This window comes from Moschus berezovskii, chromosome 7, assembly GCF_049115385.1.
Source record: "Moschus berezovskii isolate FMDL1 chromosome 7, NW_MosBer_1.0, whole genome shotgun sequence".
In the NCBI taxonomy this organism is placed as follows: domain Eukaryota; kingdom Metazoa; phylum Chordata; class Mammalia; order Artiodactyla; family Moschidae; genus Moschus; species Moschus berezovskii.
In genome coordinates, this window is record NC_142466.1 from 45,646,198 (window position 1) to 45,666,999 (window position 20,802).

The following is a 20,802-nucleotide window of genomic DNA, read 5'->3' on the forward strand; positions in this document are numbered from 1 at the left end:
GCTTCTAGAAGACATTAAACTGTGCTTTTGTTTAGTAAACAGTTAAAAATTTTTTCCATTTATTTTGAAGTTGATGGACATTGTGATTTGAATTTTACTTTGAGTGGCAATGTCAGTGATAATCATCCATAAAACTCAGTATCAAGTTATATGTGTATTTCTTCATCTGAAAAAAAAAGAAAAAATAGCAGTACACATCTAAACTGGAAAGCCTTGTTGTCTGAAGATAAATATGACATACTTAAAATTCAGTATTTTATGGTATCCTCTATTTTAAATAGTAATAATATAATTTGTTAAATTTTTTTAGGCTTCGGGAGCAGGAAAGAAAAGAAGCAGAAGAAGCTAGTCAAAAGGAAATAGAAGAATGGGAAAGAAAACTTCTAGCTCAAGCAGCTCCAACTTGTATGGAGACCATGTGGGAAATTCCAGCTATTGGGCATTTCCTTTGTTTAGCCCAGCAAATTTTAAATTTGCCAGAAATAGTCTTTTACGAATTGGAACGTTGTCTTCTGATGCCTCAATGTAATGCTTTTCTATCTAAAATAATGACTTCTCTATTAAGTCCTCCCCATCGCAGACCTACCTTACATCGAAGACCTACTTTGCCTTATAGCACCTGGGAAGCAGCACTGAGACAGAAAGTGCAGCAGTGGTACACGGCTGTGGGGCAGACAGAAAATCCTGACAACTGTGCTGAAAAACTTGGGTTGTGTCCTCAGTTTTTTAAAGTTCTTGGAGAAGTTAATCCATTGGAAGAAAAACCTTTTCATGAACTACCTTTCTACCAAAAAGTGTGGATACTTAAGGGTCTTTGTGACTTTGTGTATGAAACACAAAAGGAAGTTCAAGATGCTGTACTTGGGCAACCTATTCATGAATGCAGGGAAGTTATTCTTGGTTATGATTATTTGGAGAATGCTTATGTACATTTTCCACAGTTCTGTGGTGCAGATGTACGGATTTACAAACAAAGACCTTTTCAGGCCCCAGAATTTCCAATTCCACCCATTAAAATACAAAAAGTACCTCGGATTAAACTGGAGAAATTGAAGTGTGACTATGTTAGTGCAAGTAATGGAGAGCATAGGTGTAGTAGAGAAGGCCTGCCCTCTGCCTTCAGAAAAGAGAAGGAAATTAATTTTGATCCAACCTGCTGCCCTGCTAAAATGAACTTAGATAATCATGACATCTCTGTTGAAACGGAAGTGAAATCTAACTGTGAAATTAGAATTCGCAGGCCCTGTGAAATGAATATAACTGATTGTTGTAAAGAAAATTTAGAGAAACCAGGAAGTCCAGGGGAGGTTACTAGCTTTGGAGAGCCTCTCAGTCCAGGTGAAATAAGGTTTATAGAAAATCAGGAAAAATATGGTGAAGCTTCCAGAGTAAAGCCTGAACCCAGTCCATTAAAAGAAAATGCTCTGAAATCTTGCCAGATACATGTAAATGGAAGCCACAGTGATCATCCAGACATTAACTGCCGCAAAGTTGTAAGGGATATTCTATTAGAACAGTCACTGCAGAGCCACAAGAAACTCAAACTAACTAAAATGAGAGCAAAAAAGAAGAAAAAGAAAAAAAAGAAATTGAAAGATATTTTGAATGAAAACTTACAGAGAAAGCGTGAAAGTCTTCATTCCCTTGCATTCAAGTCTTACAAACCTGAGATCCAGAATAAGTTACTGATCATCAAAAAGAAAGCAAAACACAAGAAGCACAAATCTGGTAAGCTGACACAAACGGGCAACAGTTACATTTTAGCATACTTCAAGTAGTTCTTTCAGTTAGGCATCATGGAAGGCTCTGGTTGACAAAATGAAATATATATTGTGTGTGTGTGTTTGAATGTCAAGTTTTATATTAGTCCCCCTAATTGAAACCTAGAGCAGAAGAGGTTTTACATACTAGCAACAACAACATACCGATGTAGTACATTTGAATTTAATTCTCAGTTGAAAATCTTTGAACATTCTCTGGACCAGTTTCTCCGTAAGTGATCCTTGCCATCCTTTTTAAGAATTGTTTTTTCCCCAGCTTAGGGGCAGTTCCGTGCAATGGGCAAAGCACTGACATCAGGAGCTATCATTCCTAGAACTGAAGTTCATAGCAACTAGCTTCTTAAACCAAGGCTAGTTAGATTATCTTTCTCGGTCCTAGTTTTTTCCCACATTATGTATTTTTAGCACTCTGAAAAGTTCTCTTAGTATATATTTTCATATCCAGAAAAAAATGTTATCTATAAGGAAAAAATTACATCAACTTAATAACATGATGGGCTTCCCTGGTGGCTCAGATGGTAAAGCATCTACCTGCAATGCTGGAGACCCAGGTTCAATCTCTGGGTCAGGAAGAGCCCCCGGAGAAGGAAATGGCAACCCACTCCAATACTCTTGCCTGGGAAATCCCATGGACAGAGGAGCCTGGTAGGCTACAGTCCACGGGGTTGCAAAGAGTCGGACACGACTGAGTGACTACTTTACTTTAATAACTTACGAAGCTTATTTGTTTTAAGGATTTGTAAGTTTGTCTTACACCAAATTTAAGTACTCATCGTATTTGTCACAAGCCTGTTTGAACGTTAACAACAAAAAAATCTTACAAATAAAGTTTTCAGTGAGTGATTGTGCTTCATTTTAAAGTACTCAGGTGCTTTTGCTTTTCCTATTGTTTGCCATTTATTCAGTTTCTGTCTCAGTTAGCAATAGGATAGATGAGATAAAAGCTACAAGTTGGTGATGGACAGGGAGGCCTGGCGTGCTGTGATTCATGGGGTCGTGGAGAGTCGGACACGACTGAGCGACTGAACTGAACTGAACTGAAGGAAATGTTCCCTGATTGGGAAAAGCTTGAATGTTTTACTGAAACAAGTTGTGGTTTATCATCATTTGTGGGTTTCAGTTTTTTACTCTTTCCCTCAATAACAAAGATAATTAAGATTTGACAATAACTTAATGAGTTGGCAAATGAGGGAAGTGAACTTTGTTTAGTTGATATAGTTGCTGTCATACCTTAGTTGTTTAAATCATTAAATACAATTAAATATTTTAAAATGTGTATGTAATATATAATTGATAAAGAAATAGTATAAAATTTACTATCAAGAACAGGCTTAGTTTGTTGAACTAAAAATTGCAGAGTGATCCACAGTGATCTATATGATAAAAATGTAACAGTTTTTTTTTAAGGTAACTCTCAGCAATAAGTCCATTAAATTTTACAAGTAGTCCATTAGGCTATATAAATTTATTTGACTGATTTGCCAAGTTCTCTTTGAAATGTTAGCCTCTAAAATAGTACATAATATTTTTACATTTAAAAACTTTTTTCAATTCTAAAGTATGTAGTATTGTTTTATTAATACCATTGTCACCTAAAACCTTTTAAGTGTTCATTTATGACCTAGTCTTCATGTGTTCAAATGTAATTGTGACTTATTTAAGATATTTATAGAATAGATATTGATGTAGCTCCTGTACAGACTACCAATCACAGAAGAAAAACATTAGCTCCGGAGGTTTGAATTAAAAGGAGTTTATATTGTAAACACACAAAATGTTGCTACATTTTTTAAATGAAAGTTCGGAGTGTATGTAGGTCAGATATAAAATTTGTGGGAGTTCCATGTCCAGTTCTAGACAAGTATATGAAAAAAACTCGAAAGCAAATTCAGTGAGTACTTGTGCATGCTCTGAGAGCCTGTTGTTGGGAAGAAAAGGCTTTCAGCATGAAGTAGAAGAAAATAATGCACTTGCCTATACACTTTCTCTTTTTTTCTTCAGAGCAAATTTTAGAAAGTCAGTTTTCAATGACAAAAATACTAGGATCTGGCTAATACAGTTATCCTCTCCCTTGTTAGTACTGTGTAAGCATAGACCAATTATTTTTCTTCATTGGACACTAAACTTCTTACTGTCATAACAGTATTACGTAAAATGATATAACAACAAAACATTTGTTTTACATCATTCTGTATACTTGTCTTTCTGAGACTTTGCCCTGAGCTTTTTTAATTAGATATGTGACATTGGAGCCTTTTATAGTTGGTTTTGGGCATATCCTAATCCACTGTTTTCTTTCTTACTCTTTTTAAAAGTGAGCCTCAAGGTCATAGGTTTGGGAACAATTCCTCTTACAGATTCACATTTTGCATTAATACAGGTCCACAATGCAGCTTATAAAACTTTGTACCAAATATTTCAGAAATTTTCATATTTTAGAAGGGTATACTGATGCATGTAATGTTTATTAAATAACATCTCTAGTGAACCTTAGAGCAACCCCTGTAATCAAATGTATAATTTCTATAGGAAAATGTATGGGTAGTCTAAGTGAGATGAAGACTATAAAGAACCTCATAACACTTTATCATGTTTTGATATAAGTTGTTTTCAAAATTTTAGTTTTTAGAAACTTTTGGACTTCAGAATTACACATATGTGATTCTAAACTGGTGTATTAAGGACTCCAGAAAATCTTGAAGAAAACTGTTTAGTTTTGTTTAACCTAGTATTTTTCAAGTTTACTTGAATACAGAACTTTTTTTCAAGTAATAGTATTCTGTAGAACAGCAGTCCCCAAGCTTTTTTGGCACCAGGGAAGATACTTTTTCCATGGACGGGGGTGGGAGTAGCTGGGGAGGGTGATGGTTCAGGTGGTAATGGCGGGGAGGATGGGGAGTGGCAGATGAAGCTTTGCTCACTTGCCACTCGCTGTACAGCCCAGTTCCTGTCAAGCCGAGAACCAGTCCCAGTCCCTGCATCGGTTCCAATCTGAGGCCCAAGGATTGGGGACCCTTGCTGTAGAATATGCTTTGGGATAAGCTGTGTCATCCATGGCTGATTTATGAACCTCTACTTCGGGTGGACTAAATGTGGTTGGTCTGGATTTATGTAGTCAACCTGGTCCATTTTCTGTTGATTACACATACCTGAAATTTTGGTGGAATCTTCAGTTCAGTAAAACCTTATTATTGTAATGGCAGATGATTTTTAGTAGAAGGCACAAAGACAAATTGAGTGAAAATGATTTGCTGAGTTTAGTGCACTGAGGCAGTTTTGTGACCCAAAACATTTTAGTCTGTTTTCAGAATTAGACTTTTCTTTCTGCTTTTTTAAAATATAATTTTGTTTTTAATTTGTTTATGTATGGCTGTGCTGGGTCTTTATTGTTGTGCAGGCTTTTCTCTAGTTGCAGCAAGCGGAGGCTACTCTCTAGTGGCAGCGCACTGGCTTCTCCAGTTACAGAGTACAGGCTCTAGGGCACACGGGCTCAATCGTTGTAGTGCACAGGCTTAGTTGCTCCACAGCATGTGGAATCTTCCCGGACCAGGGATTGAATCTGTGTCTCCTCCACTGGCAGGTGGATTGTTTACCACTGAGCCATCAGGGGAGCCCTCTTTCTGTTTTGTAAAGTTTGAATTTATTTTTAATTATTTAAACCTGTTCCTTATTCTTAGAACCATTACAGAATATAAAAACATTGTCATTTTTCCAGTTGTGCCTACTTACAGCACCAGATACTTCTCCTTCATAATACTTATTTATAAAATTTATTCTTAATAGTTGCATTTATTTTTAGGTTATTTTGATGCTTGTCTCCCCTCATTTCTATAACATCCTTGAGAACAGAAGGATTATTTTTGGTTTTGCTCCCTAATACTTAGCACAGTAACTGACACATTGTGTAGGAATCTATTGAATGAATAAATGAACACACATAATATGATTCTCCAAAATATATTAATAACTAAGATTTACCAGTTAACATGTATTTTCATATTCTTTCAAAGCATTTTTATTTTCGAATAGGATTATACTGTACATACCATTTTGCAGTCTGCTTTTTTCCCCGTCTGACAGTTTACCATGAACATCTTTGTGCAATGAATAGATCCCTGTACCATCATTTTAAATGAGTGCCTAGGATTCTGTTATGTGTATTGTGTAGTTCTTTTAACTAGCCTCCTCAATGGACATTTTGGTTGTTTTCAGTAACATACTATTGTAGATTGTATAGAGCAAGTAGAGTTGACTGAAATGAGTTATAAATTTTTAAAATGAGAGGATTTTTTATAAAACCTGAAAAAATAAACAGAAATGATTCACAATACACTGACGGTTACGAAAAAGCCTGTGGTATTTTTAAGTTATTTATTTCAACCAGTTTGATTTGGAAAGTTTTTCCCTACTTACATGGTCATTATTTTCAACCAAATCATTTTAGTTCATCTAAACCAATTAAAATAAACAGGACAAGTGTCGTTATTTTCTTATAGGTGAAGAAATTAAGATTCAAAATTAGTAAATAGCCTCATTTAGTAATTGTTAAGTATACAGTAAAGACCATACAATCAAAGGTCAGAGAGGATAAATCAATGTGTTCTATAGTATGATTTTTTGAGAATGAAGGACTTTGAAGAATAAGGGGGATTGGGTAGATGAAAGTGGTTAGTAAGTGAACAAAACCATGGAGGTGTAAATAAGCAAAGTTTCACTGAGAAAAACTAGAGCAATTAGAGAAGAACTTAAGGAAAACTTGAAAAGTTGATGGTTTAGAAGGTGTTTGAATGATGGAAATATGCCATTTGGGGATGATATCTTTCTGGGTTTGTGGTGCTGTTTTAGATAATTGATCCAGGAATACAGTCTGAGAAATAAGGTTGAAATAAAATATATCAAATGTATAAAAAGTAATGAGCTGCTTATAGGGAATGACTGAGAAAGTAATGTAATCTACAATATTTGATTATATTGTATAATCAAATAAACCCAGGCCCTTATTTTTGAAACAGTTGTATAATTCTGTGTTAATATTACTATAGATATGTGTCTTTATGGAGAAAATTCCTAGAGAACCAACTCAAGGTGGCAAGATACAGGAGTGAAAGAATTTATTATATTCCATGGCCTTTTTATTTTAATGCCTTCTACTTCCCCCACCCCCGAAAACCCAATACTCTTAAAATGCTTACTGTGTATCAGGTACTATTCTAAGCCTTTTAAGTCTCATCTAAGTGTCAGAATAAATAAATAAAAGTAAAATGCCAACTTAAAGAGAATATATTAGCCAAGATATGGACATTTAGTAAATAAAAATCATATTTAGACTTTCTATGACTTTACAGTCTAACAGGCACTTGCCAGAATTGCTGATAATACAAATGCCCTTGGGTTTCTAATTTTAACAGTGATCAGTGTCTTAGTATAGTGATCAGTGTCTTAGTATTCATTCACATCAGGATCCCTAAAATGAAAGTACTGAGATAGAAGTATATGTGTTGAATAGTTTTTAAACATGAGAATGCTGAATCTAGGAGCACTGAAGTGGGAGTCTGAGTAGTTCAAGGAGCCAAGGAGTGAATATAGGCAGGGATACCAGATGAAGGTAAAAATGAAGAATAAGAGACTGAGGAAAGAGTTGGATTGGGAATGATAGTCACCTTAATTTTTCTGATGAAGTGTATCCCCTTATTCTTGATTACTACAATTCTATGCCTACGTTATAGTATAAATCTGTATTTTTAAGTCTATCTTTCCCTGTTAAGTTAGGCTTCCTTCTAGAGCTGATCTAAGCATAATTTTTAAAAACTTCATTAGGTTGTGCTTATATCAATCACTCAGTTTAGTTCAGTCGCTCAGTCATGTCTGACTCTTTGCGACCCCATGAATCACAGCATGCCAGGCACCCCTGTGGAAACAGTGTCAAACTTTATTTTTTGGGGCTCCCAAATCACTGTGGATGCTGATTGCAGCCATGAAATTAAAAGACGCTTACTCCTTGGAAGGAAAGTTATGACCAACCTAGATAGTATATATATCAATCATTAGGAGGGCCTATTTAGGTTTCCTTTTCCATTTTGAGGTGCATGTTGATCCGTTTTGCCATGTCTATGCTTTAGGCTCAGGAATTGTGTTGAAATTCTTTGTATGTTTTAAATTGACTTTTGACAGTTATATTTTATAAGACCAGGTGACTTAGGGCAATGAGTGTAAAACTCTGGGTGTGATCAAGTAAGCCCCCTGGGGTGAGGGGGGTCAGTATGTAACTTGCCCTCCATATAGCTTGTTGTTTTTTAGTCGTTTCCAGTTCTGTGACTGGAGAAGGCAATGGCAAGCCACTCCAGTACTCTTGCCTGGAAAATCCCATGGATGGAGGAGCCTGGTAGGCTTCAGTCCGTGGGGTCGCTAAGGGTCGGACACGACTGAGCGACTTCACTTTCACTTTTCACTTTCACGCATTGGAGAAGGAAATGGCAACCCACTCCGGTGTTCTTGCCTGGAGAATCCCAGGGATGGGGGAGCCTGGTGGGCTTCCGTCTATGGGGTCACACAGAGTCGGACACGACTGAAGTGACTTAGCAGCAGCAGCAGCAGCTCTGTGACCCTATGGACTGTGTAGCCTGCCAGGCTTCTCTGTCCATTGGTTTCCCAGGCAAGAATACTGGAGTGGGTTGCCCTGGAGCAAAAACAGATTACCAAATAAAGGCTGTGTGGTTTTATAGTATTCCAGTCTCCATTTTGAAAGCAATAGTTAGTGAACAGTAACAGTTAATTTTTATTGATGAATATAGGAAACTTTGTATTCATATTGTTCCATTGAGGACAGTATATTAATAGTGAATATCGCAAAGAGTCGGACACGACTGAGCGACTGAACTGAACTGATGCAAATCTTATAACCCTAATTAAAGGAGTGTTGAAACCAGTCAAATACAAATTACATCCCTGCAGAAAGTCTGAAAAAAATGCAGTATTTTACCATAAAAAGAGCACAGTTTTGAAGTGAGACGTATCTAGTACAAATATGTGCTTCAGTGCATATTAGTTATAAGTTCTCTGTTAATTTATTTACCTGATTATAGCCTGTTTATTTCTCTGTGAAAAATGAGCTAATACTTATCTTGCTGTAGTTTCACAAAAATTAATGGAATAGCAAATGCATGGTACCTAGCATGGTACCTGGCACATGGTAGGAATCAATAAATGGTAACTATGATTTTTAAGGGGTTAGAATTACATAATGGAAAGAGCATGAACTTTGGAGTTAAGAGTCCCTGGCTGTGGGGATTACTTATTATAGTGTAACACTTAAGTAAGTTAAATAACCTTTTGATCTTCATTTATCCCACATTAAAATAGAGGTTTTGCCTACCTTGGAAGGTTTTTGAGAATTAGCTGAGATAATTTATGTATCACCTTACTAAGTGTCTGACACATAGTAAGCGCTCAATAAGTGTTAGTTTCCTTACTATCATTCCTAGGTCATGTTGTGAAACTCTGGTAAATTGTGTAAATTATTTAAATTCTTTGTCAGTGTTTTCCTCATTATAAAGTGGTCTTAGAATTGTAGACAGTTAGCTGCCTCCCTTTTCCTATCCCCAGACTGAATATTGCTGATGAAGAGTAGGAATCTTATATTTAAGGATCTTAACTTGTATACAAAATGAATAATGGGATTTTTGTTGTCAGTAATTCCCAATCTAGTAAGGAAGAGAAACATGTAAACAGATAATTGTAACACTGTATGGTAAGTGTTACATTAATTGATGTATGTACAAATACATAGAGAACATCAGAACAAGAAGAATTAAAATGAAGGAGTAAGTTAATAAAATGAAGGTTAAAAAATAATTAACATTTTGTTTAAACTCTTATCACAACGTATCTAAGGCAGATGACAACCACTAACATGTGTTGATGATTTACCCTGTGCCTAATAGTAGTCTAAGCTCTTAGCATGCTTTAACTTGTATAATTCTCACAAAGTTGGTAATATTATTATCCCTGTTTTAGTGAAGCTGCATAAAGAAATAAAATAATTTGCTCAAGGTCTTGCAGCTTGTAAGTGGTTAGAGCTGAAATTCCAATCCAGGTAGTTTAGTTCCAAAACTCAGTTCTTAAAACTACTACCCAATACTACTTCCAGTTTCTTAATAACATTTAAGTTATCTAAATGACATGATGAAAGGAGGTACCCAGTAACCACCTCAGCTGCTTCATTTATTCAAATAGAGTGGTTGTTAGAGTTAATTGAGAATTTATTACCTCAGTTTAGTGTCTCTGTGGCAACAATATCAAATTGATTGGAAATATCACAAATGTCCTCTGTTGTGCTTATAAATAAGTAAATACAAAATCAAAGTATTTTTAAAAAGCTCGTTAGAGGAGTTCTGAGGGTTGGGGAATAGGAATGAGGAAGGATTTCATTTCCTTCAAACTGTCTTAAGTCAGCAAACAAATCTTTTCCTGTAAACTTTCGATAATAGTAAAGGTAGCATGTCTCAGAGGAGAGACATTTTGGTGTTCAGATTCATCAGTCCACTTGAGAGTTACCTATTGCACCCAGTTTGGAAATCCGTTGTTAGCTGTATTATATAGTATGATAGTGCTCAGTCATGTCCAGCTCTTTGTGGTCCTCATGGACTGTAGCCTGCCAGGCTCCTCTGTCCATGGGATTTTCAAGGCAAGAATACTGGAGTGGGTTACAACTTCCTACTCCAAGGGATCTTCCGGAACCAGGGATTGAACCCGCGTCCCTTGCATCTCCTGCATTGGCAGGTGGATTCTTTAGCAGTAGCACCACGTGGGAATCACTTCTCGGATATTGCTAAAGCAGCCCACCCACTTACCTATTTTTGTATAAATTTAGTTCTAATATTTGTACTGTGTGAGCCCATAAGCAAATAAGAGGAGAAAAGAAAATATGTGTTAGGTTCTCAAATTTAATTAAAAGCAAAAGTCAGGAACAGGTTGTTACTTATTAGAAAAAACACTAAAACCCTTGTGAATCTCAGCAGTTGAAAATTTGCAGTAGTTTAAGTGTGGTATACTTGGATTCTGTTGAGTCAAATTTAGAAATGATTTAAATTACAGTTCTGTGATCTGATTTAAAAAATACAAAAGAAAATACAACTATATTGTAAGCTAGAATGTGCTTATGACTTGAATAAAATGCTGCAATCAGATTGATTGTTTTCATGCAAAATCGTCATATCTATTAAGAAAATATTTAGAAAAGAACAATAGGGATTATGTAGTATAGCAATTTTCTCTTTTGAAAAAATAGTAGTTTTTAAACTGATTTTAGCATACAAATGATTGTGAGCTAAAATTAACTTTAATTTTTTATTCCCTTACATTGTAAACTTTTGGAGGGCAGGGTTTCCATTTTATAATTCTTTGTTGTCCCCATAAATTGTACTGTATCTCGTGTTTGTTAAATTATTTATTAATTGATTTTGCCAATTATAAATGGGGAAAAACATTTACTTTAATATGTTCCTTACTAAAATAAGATAGAGGCTGTATGTACGCATGTATTTCTTTAGTCTGCTTAAATACGTATTGTAGATTATATGTACTTTATGCTATAAACTGAAATTCTTTAAGAATATGGGGTTATTTTTCCCTGTGGTTTCTGATTGCACAAATGATGAGGTGCACTTTAAAGGGAAATGTTTACCTTGTTTTAAAACTGGTTATTGAATACTGCCAACAGCAGCCCATTAGGGGAGTGCAGAGCTAAAGAGATAGAAGGAAAACCTTTTTTCCTAAGCTACTGAGAGGATTTTCACGTTAGGTTGAATAAAGACAGTAGTCTTCAGAGTATAGTTCTGTTCAAGTTCCTGACTACAGAAGTCGTTGTTAAAGGTAAGGTTTTTTTTCCCTTATGTAACCTCATTTTAAGTTGTGAGTTATATTTTAACTAAGCAGTAGTAATATGACTTTTTGTTTTCCAATCTTATTGTAATAAATTCTGGTACCGTGCAACACATTAGAGATTATAATAGTTTGGCTCTTATATAAAGAAAACACCATTCGTTAATATGTCTGTTATGGGTAGTTATAGTTTGATGTTTGCTTTTGCTGGGGTTTGTTTTGATTCATCATTTTTATTTGACTCACTAGAAGCCATCTGTTAGTTATAATTTAACTTTCAAGGTTCTGTGTAATTTGCTTTTTGTTAATGAAATGCTATAAACAGCATTATGAAGCTTTTCTCTTTTAATCTTGAAAGGAAAAAAATCCATATCTAAAAAAGCAATCACAAAGAAGAGGAAAACTGTTGCAAAGTCACCTACTGTACCAGAATTTCAGGTAAATGTTTCAATTTTGTCTCAAAGTTTCTTAGTTTAATTTTTTGTATCAGTGTTTAAATTGTTCCTCAAGAGCCTGGCCAAGTTCCGCCATAACACACAATACTTCAATGAAATATTTCCAACTGTGACTTTTTCCCTGCAAGTGCATACATAGCAATGATTTAATCTGCTAGTATTTCAGAAATTTTTACCTGTCTTTTTGTCTCTTGATATTAAAAAAATCTGTCTTATAGAAGTGGTTTAATAGAAATATGTTAAACTGTTAACTACAGTATAGCATAAAGTGTATGTATATATAAATTTGTAAATGAAAGTCTTCCAAGAACACATGCTAGTTTGTACATGCTAATATTGCCTAGGTAATCTATTCTAATTTATTTGGGCACTGTAGAAATGATAGACTTATTAACTTAAAAAACAGGTTTTTTTTTAAACACAGCTATATATGAACTTCAGAGAGAATTAACTGAATGGTTTTTAAACATTTCTGCAAAAAGAAAAAAAAGTACTTTTATGTTCTGCTGTGAAGAGTTTTCTGTTTGAAGCTAGTACTGGAATAAGCAGAGAAGTTTACCTTAATTAAATAATACTTTTATTTCTACTTTATAAAAGATGAGTTTTCTACAACAAATGACTCTTTAAAAATTTTCTTGTAGTAGTGTGTCCTATCTATTTCTGGTTTAGGTTTTAAAACTAACAATTACAAAAATATAAGTGATGTTAAAATGAATTTCTGCGAGTGTAACCAAAAAGAAAATAAAGGAGTAGTAACTGTGGAAATATTGATAATATGTAATATGAGTTTAACAGTTTCATATACCCAGAAATGTAGACACATCCTTTTTTTTAAGTAAAATTTCTATTTTAGAAGTGTTTTTTAATAGAAGTTAATAACTGGTCAAATTTAATACTTTTAAATGAACAATAAAGAAAACAGACATGTTTTTCTCTTAGTATTTTAGAATATTTTTAATGACATCTTTAGGATGAATAATTTCTACAGAATCCTTTTATGTAAAGTAACCCTGGTTCCAGCATATTCAGTAAAAAGAAAAAAAAAGTATTTGCTGTTTATTTAGAGACCTTTCTACCATTGCTTGTGCGCCTTATTTAATGCTACAGTAGTATATGGTTATTTATTCTTCCACTGATTTCGTGCTTCTCCCACTTATTTTTTTTCCTTAATACCTCAAAGTATTCATCCTGGGAATATGAATCTCAAGACCAGTTTGGTCCATTGTTGATATTTGCCTTCATCCCTATATTAAATGGATGATTTTTATATGTAGTAAGTAACACTGCATAAAGTATTGTTTTTTTTTTTAATTGAAGGTGGTACTCATTAGTGAGGCATGAAAATTAATTTAATATATTACATGGCCTGCATTTCTTTTTTAAGCTAGCACAGTTAAAATAGAAATTTTAAGAGTGTCAAATATAGTAAAGGTAATGTTATTTCATAAAAGTTTGGTTTCCATTGTGTGTGTTTACTGACATGCAGTGTAAAATGTATTTTTGACCATGAGTTCTGCTGACCATTTGCTTACCACTCAGAAACTGAAGGTCAAAAGTACATGTTTGGCTGAATTGAACTGTTTAAAATAAACAACGTCCTCTTCCTGGTTCTTAAGGTTTTCTGGAAAGAGGGCAGGGCTGTGTGTTGGGGGTGGGGGTGGGGGTTGGGATGGGGAATAGACTTATGAGAACAGGTGTACTTATGCCTAATTTATAATTTAAATACCATGGTAGTGTTAAGAAAGAAAATTGACAGCCATCTCCCAAGAAATAGGTCATTTGCTTCAAATAAGCAAAGAATAGGAGATAATATTAGTTACTAGTAAACTTTGTTGTTACATGCAGAACTTACAGTTTTGCCTCTCAGAATAATTCTGTAATAGTTTTAGTTATTTGAAAGTCTCCCACATGTAAGAAAACTGGTTATTATAAAACGAAGTGAGTTTATTTCCTTCTCAAGCAGCTCTAACAATATGACATTTAGCACTTCAGAAACATATCCAGGGACTAAATTGCATGAAGTTTTTTGGGTTTTTTTTTAAGGTTCTGGTGAATTGAAAAAGTGAATCCTGTCTTTGACCTCAACTACTTTTTAATTTAGTTGTTGGTTTTTTTTAGCCAGATGAAACGTGTAAGCCTGTTTATTTCAGGAAGAATCCATGTTTATTCATATAAATAAGTGATACCTATACCTCAGGACAAGACAATAATCATCCCACCCCTATTTAAAGTATACACTGTAAGCAGTCAAAGGCCTGTTGTATTTATATTTGTGTGTATATTATAATGAGACTGACCATATCTGTACCAGTTTTTCCTAGGAGTTATATCAGTGGTTCTCAAATGTTCAATGGCATAAAAAGAAACTTATACTTTTATTAAAAATGAAAAATCCTAGGTTTCATCCTCTAATGGTCCATCCTTGATTCAGAAGGTCTCGATAGATATTAGTAATCTGAATAGTGCTTAAGCATCTGGATTCTGGAACCAAGCTACTTGGGTTAGAATGCCGTCTTAGCACTAACTCTGTAACTCTGCTCAAAGATTCTAATTTCTCATATGTACAATGGAGTAATAATAATAGTTCCTACCTCATAAGGTTGTTGTCAGGATTAAGTGATAGAACTTAATGTTTTATTATCTTATTTTTTAAATAAGCATGTCAGATTCTTCAGACAGTACTGTACTTATGAGTCGGAAAATCAATTAATTATTGGCTTAAGAGCATCTATTACTGACCTTTACCACTTTCCCCAGCAACTTAAGATCTTGGAATAAGTCTTAGATTTGGTCAGATTTCATCATTAAGCCTACAAGTATTTGAAAAGTGAAAAACCAAGTAGTAGTATTTGCATCATTATATTAGAGGGAAAACCTGTGCTTAGCCCTTCTTATTCTAGTGCTATTGGGAGCTATACATTTGGCATATAGGGGAAGTTGCCATATTTTTACTTAGCAATAGTTGCAAAAAGCCAGGAAATATTTTTAGTCTTCAGCAGGTGGGTGATTTAAGCTTTTGTGTCAGATTTAACAATTTTACTGATTACTTTGTTAAACTGACTAGATTTTTTTTTTCTGTATCAGTTTTGTAGTACAAGGAAGACTGTTAGATTGAAAAGTGAATATTGATTTTCTTAATAAAGTTAACTTTTACCAAGAATATTAATATGTTTAATATTTGAAAAAGAAGCCTAATATTAGGTGAATTTTCTTTTTGTGCACAGAGTCATAGAAAGTATTCCTAAAACGTAGTTTGTCAAGTCTCAATAAGATACAGTTTTAAAATAATTTAAGAGCCTTAGTTACCATGACTCTGCTTTTTATTAGTAACCGAAATCTTCCATGTCATGTGTGCTTGCTCATTCCATGTGTGTGGTTTTTTTCTAAAGGCTTCTTTGCAGAGGAAATCCAGAATCCAGGTGTTGACTAAGATTTATATAGAAGTATTGTTTTTTAACATAAGCATAAACTCACTGATCCTTAATATACCTCTGAAAAAAACACTGTTGCTCCATTTAACCAATGGAGAAACTAAGGGATATGAAATAAAATACTATGCTCAATGTGACAATTTGGTATCAAAATTAAAATTATAATTTAACTGCCTCACAGAGTTAAGAACCTTTTGATTATATTGTTATTTTGAATTGCTGCCTCTTAAAATGAGTATTTTCAGCTTCAGCTTTTTGTTTCACTTTCAACATTATGGAATTTTACTTCCCCCTGAAATTTTTTTCTGTTTTTATATATTGTACCTTGAGAGAAACACCAGTTTTTACTAATATAGTGGTATAAAAATGTTTTGATTTATTAATCAGACTAGTCATGTTGCTCATGATATCTTTATTTGCAGGTTTTGAAGTAGTCATTATTGCTGATAAGATGATCATAAGAAGTGAGAAGGAATGTTCCTGTCCTAATAGTTTTAACAGATGTCAATATAGTTTTAGTTTAAATATAATACAGATTTTGAATTTACACCATACATTTAGTGTTTTGCTTATAATTTTATAATAAATTATTGGAATGTTTTATGAGAATGGTAGTGAACATGATCCATTTTATTTGGACCTATTCATTTTGTCTTCTCTGCATTTCCCTTTGCTTTTTAATGTAATTTACCATATTGTTTTACTTTTGTATGCTATCTTACGTTCTTTTTGGAACAAATAAAATAAATATCTCTCAAACCTATTGAATTTATACCCGAAGGACATAATATGTAGCTTAAAATAGTGATTTACTTTGTAATTTTTCTGAGATGTGATTATGGAGTTCTTTTGATCTCTATAGGACCTCCCCTTCTCCACCATATACACTTATTTCTATAGACTATATACACACATTTCTGCTTCTTGAGTTGGAGAGAGGGCCTTTTAATACTTAAATTTAATAGATATGAAAGCTTAGATATAAATTAATTCCTGAAACTATAATGTGGTGTTTAGTTGTTTAGTCCTATCTGACTCTTTGCGACCCCATGGACTGTAGCCCACCAGGCTCCTCTGTCCATGGGATTTTACAGACAGTGCTGAAGTGGGTTGCCATTCCCTTCTCCAGGGGATCTTCCCCATCCAGGAATAGTACCTGCATCTCTTATGGCTCCTGCACTGGCAGGTGAATTCTTTACCACTGGCGCCACCTGTGAAGCTCAAAACTATAATACACGTTCAAATTATTGTTAGATTTTTTTTTTAATTTGTTTTATTTTGCTTAGAGAGAACCCTTAAAGAATATGATGTAAGAGGAAGAGGAGTCCTAGGTTCCATGGTATACCTCTATGAGTGTGTCATCTTTGGTCACTTCATCTCTGTTAAACTAGCTTGTGTGTGAATTGGAAGTACCCCTCTTTAGCCTTGGCCAAAGTTTGGACCAGGTTACTTTTTTTTTTTCCTTTTGGTCCCTTTCAGCTCTAAAATTTATGATTTTGTGACTGTCACGAGTTGCACCAAGTGAAAGATTAATTTGAGGGAGAGTTTAACAGCGTTGAAGAGGTTCTTCCTGAGAGATAAAACTCTTTTGTTAACCTCTGCATTATGATGACTGAAAACCTTCTCTTTGAGTGTTGGCAGTGTGTCCTGACTGTAATCCAAGCTGCTGTGGAACTTTCTTTCACCCTTGGAGGAACTAAGCCCTAGAATTTTTTTTTCCCCCAAATTTAAGGTAATAAGGAGGTCTTAATAAGGTGTTTTTGCTTTGTTTAAAAAAATTCATGTTCTCCTTATTAAAGTGAACTTTTCTTATTGGATTGATTTTATTTTTAAAAGCATCATTTTAAATTAAGTTGAGTTTAAAGCCCACACACACAAAAAAGGCCACACACACACACCTTACTTCATAAAGAGGAGTGTATAAATGACAAAATTGACATAACTATTTTTCCCTTAAAATATAACCTCAAAATGATAATTATGACATAAATAATTATTTTCCCCTCAAAATATAACCTCTAAATGATAACAAATTTAGAATAATGTTCCCATACAAGAATTTTCTAATAACTTGACTCTATATTTGGAGTATATGTTTTACATATTACATATATATGTAGCTGCTGCTGCTGAGTCACTTCAGTCGTGTCCGACTCTGTGCGACCCCAAAGACAGAAGCCCACCAGGCTCCCCCTTCCCTGGGATTCTCCAGGCAAGAACACTGGAGTGGGTTGCCATTTCCTTCTCCAATGTGTGAAAGTGAAAAGTGAAAGTGTGTGTAGAGGGAGGTATATATTAGTACTTAAAGAGTATAAATTGTTAGGTAGGTATTAAGTCACTTTAAGATAAGTTCAAAGTAGATATTGCTAAAAATATTTTAACCCTCAAATTCAATAAAATTTATGTTTGAATCATGGCATTTAAGGAACTTTTGTGCATTAACATTGAACATTTGTGCTTTTAATTCAGTATTCCATCCCCTATTTAAAGATAAATCTTTTTAAATTTTGTACTCATTTAACTCCATACTACCAAATATTTCTGTGACCATGCAGATTTGTAATTCATAATTATTTAGTACATAGTTGCCCAAAATATGAGATTTACAGCCCATACCTAGGAACTTGTTACAAATGTAGAATCCTAGGTCCCACCTCAGACCTACTAAATCAAAAACCTCATTTTAACAAGATTCCCGAGTGACTCTTATGCACATTGAAGTTTGAGAAGCACTGATTTAATACAGCTTGCTAACTAGGAAAGTATTTTTTTAATATATAGCTCTTAAGGTATAGAAATCATTCCTAGTTTGACTTCAGAACTACATTATCTGTTTCCTTAAATGAAATATAAATATTTTCTGATCTCATGACTAATTGTTAATTAAAAGATCTTAAATTTTTTAGTTTGTGTTCAGGTATAGGGGTATATATATTTTCATTTTTACTGTTTAAGTTTCTACAAAGTACAAACAAAATGTACCCTTACTCCATGTATAATGAGACAGCTAAGTGAAAATGCAAGTGAAAATTGCTCTGAGCTTTGCCGTATGTACAAATGAGAAATCCATGCCATGTCATTAACTAGTACACCAAGTTCAGTGAAAGGGGTGTAACCATTTGCAAGTTCCATGGCAAATTTGACATGGTAGTCATAATAGCAGTTTATACAAGTTTAGTTCCTATTGAGTACTTACTAGAAACCTGGTGTAGGGCCAACATGGTTCTGAGGCTTTATTGATACGATAGAAGTTGAAGACATTATCTAGTTCTAAAGGCACTTACGTAATTAGCCACTTCACTACTTAACCATCAGCATTTCTTCCATAATTCTAGATTTGGCAAATGGAAATATGTATAATGTGTCAGCAGAAATACCCTACTATTTAGTTGTTACACTGGTGTTTTCTACTCTGAAATTGTTAATTTGGGTTACTTAAATACATGTTTTCCCTGCTTTGTCAGTTCTGTGAGTTTGAAATTATGTAGGTGTTTCTAATCATTGTTAATACTAAGTATAATTTATATTATCTGTGATAATTCTTTCTTAGTCTATTAGGTTGAACCATATTGTCTTTTTTGTAGATCAAAGGCATATCAACATTTCATATGGTTCAACTTAAAGTGTGGAGGCTCCTAGTCTCCCATTTTTGTTACATAATAGTCACTAGAAATGGTCTTGTTGTAATCCTCTTTTGCTTTGTGTTTTTCTTCATTTTCTTTTAAAAGAAAATAAGCCTTTTAGGAAAACAGTGCCCTTATCAGAAATTAATGAATTTAAAAAACATGAAACTAATAAAAAATTTATGATGAATTAATAGCTTTATAAGTATTTTTTCATTTATCCAGTATATACATTGTAACACTTTCATTAAATCTAAAACTTTTCCCCTGTATGTGATTGCAATTCTGTTTTAGAAATCTTGTATTTCTTTTTCACGACAGATTTTTTAAAATATAAGCTTAAATTATTTTAGAAAAAAAGTTGAATATTGTCAAACTGATTGAAACATTCAGGATAATTTTGCAAGATCTAAAATGTAGTTACTAATATTTTTGTTATGTTGCCGATGCTTCACTGTTTAAATATTTAGCAGTTAAGCCAAACTTGTTTGATTATTAATTAATAACTAAAGACCAATTGTTTTGACCATTTGCCAATATTACGAAAGTGAAATAAAGTGAACCACACAGTTATGAAAGGCAATAGATGCTATCTTTGGATCTGGTTTTATTAAAGACTACTGAGATCATGTAAAGAATGTATACTTAATTTCATTAACTTCTTTCAATATATTCATGTAGTTGGAGCCCCTCTTTATTAGCAGTCCCAACAGCAGTGATACAATTTGTTAAGTTATATAGTTAGCAACCAAAGTAAAAGTAAAACAATAGTTCTCCAGGGGTGCATTTATTCACCTGCTCGGAGACTGGTTGATGAAACATTTCATAAAGGTGATCCAGTAACTTGTGAAATCTAGGGTGAGTTTCCAGATCTTTGTCATTCTGGGCTGAAAGTTAAGAATGTTTAAAAAAAAAACAAAAACAAAAACCTGGATTATAAAGCAAACTGAAAGATGGGGATGTGGGATGAAACCACCAATGTTGAAATTTCAGCTAATTTTATACTAAGCCTGAAGTTCATACATCATAACAAGTAATATCTTTTAAAATATAAACTGTGGAGCTTTCTTTGCATTTTACTGTTACAAAGACAAATAATTGTGAATTCAATGTGTGTTAAAACAACTTCTGTTACCACATTTTGGGTGTTTTATATTATGTGTTATCAAGCTGTGTTTTTGTGTTTTATTTTAGCTTATTTGCACTAATCTTGATGAACTCAGGGAATTAATCACAAAAATCGAGAATGAACTCAAAGATCTGGAAAACAATAGAAAAAAATCGGTAGGTGTTGATCCAAAAGTTCTATCTGTTATTGTCAGCATTAAAATTTATTCCTGCTTTTTCTAAAGCCTTTTTTAAATCTTGTTGTCCTGAATTACATATAAATTTGCTTGAAAAATAGAAAGATGTTTCTTTTATTTTTCCTATGTGGTCTAGTTTTCACTTTTAGTACACAAACATGGTGCTGGGGCAAGTAAATTAACTTTGTTTGCCTGGTTTCTATCAGGTTTAGTTTTATGTATTTCCCAATATACTGGTTGGTTGTTTTCTGACTGGTAGTTTTGGGGTAGTGCTTACCTTACAGATCTTCTTAATTAATAATTATATGCTTTTAATGGATTAGCTCTGA

General features: G+C 33.8%; 1 protein-coding gene across 3 annotated transcripts in view; it reads left to right on the plus strand.

Annotated features, from left to right (window-relative positions):
- The window catches only part of BRD10 (bromodomain containing 10), a 117,781-nt gene that overhangs the window by 62,906 nt on the left and 34,073 nt on the right, over nt 1-20,802 (plus strand). For 2 of the 3 annotated variants that reach the window (XM_055428251.2, XM_055428253.2), the window contains 3 exons: nt 311-1,728; nt 12,019-12,098; nt 20,364-20,453. In XM_055428251.2, coding sequence (XP_055284226.2) covers nt 311-1,728; nt 12,019-12,098; nt 20,364-20,453 — 1,588 coding nt within the window. The remainder of the gene's footprint in view (nt 1-310; nt 1,729-12,018; nt 12,099-20,363; nt 20,454-20,802) is intronic. The other variant, XM_055428252.2, reaches the window with a different exon arrangement.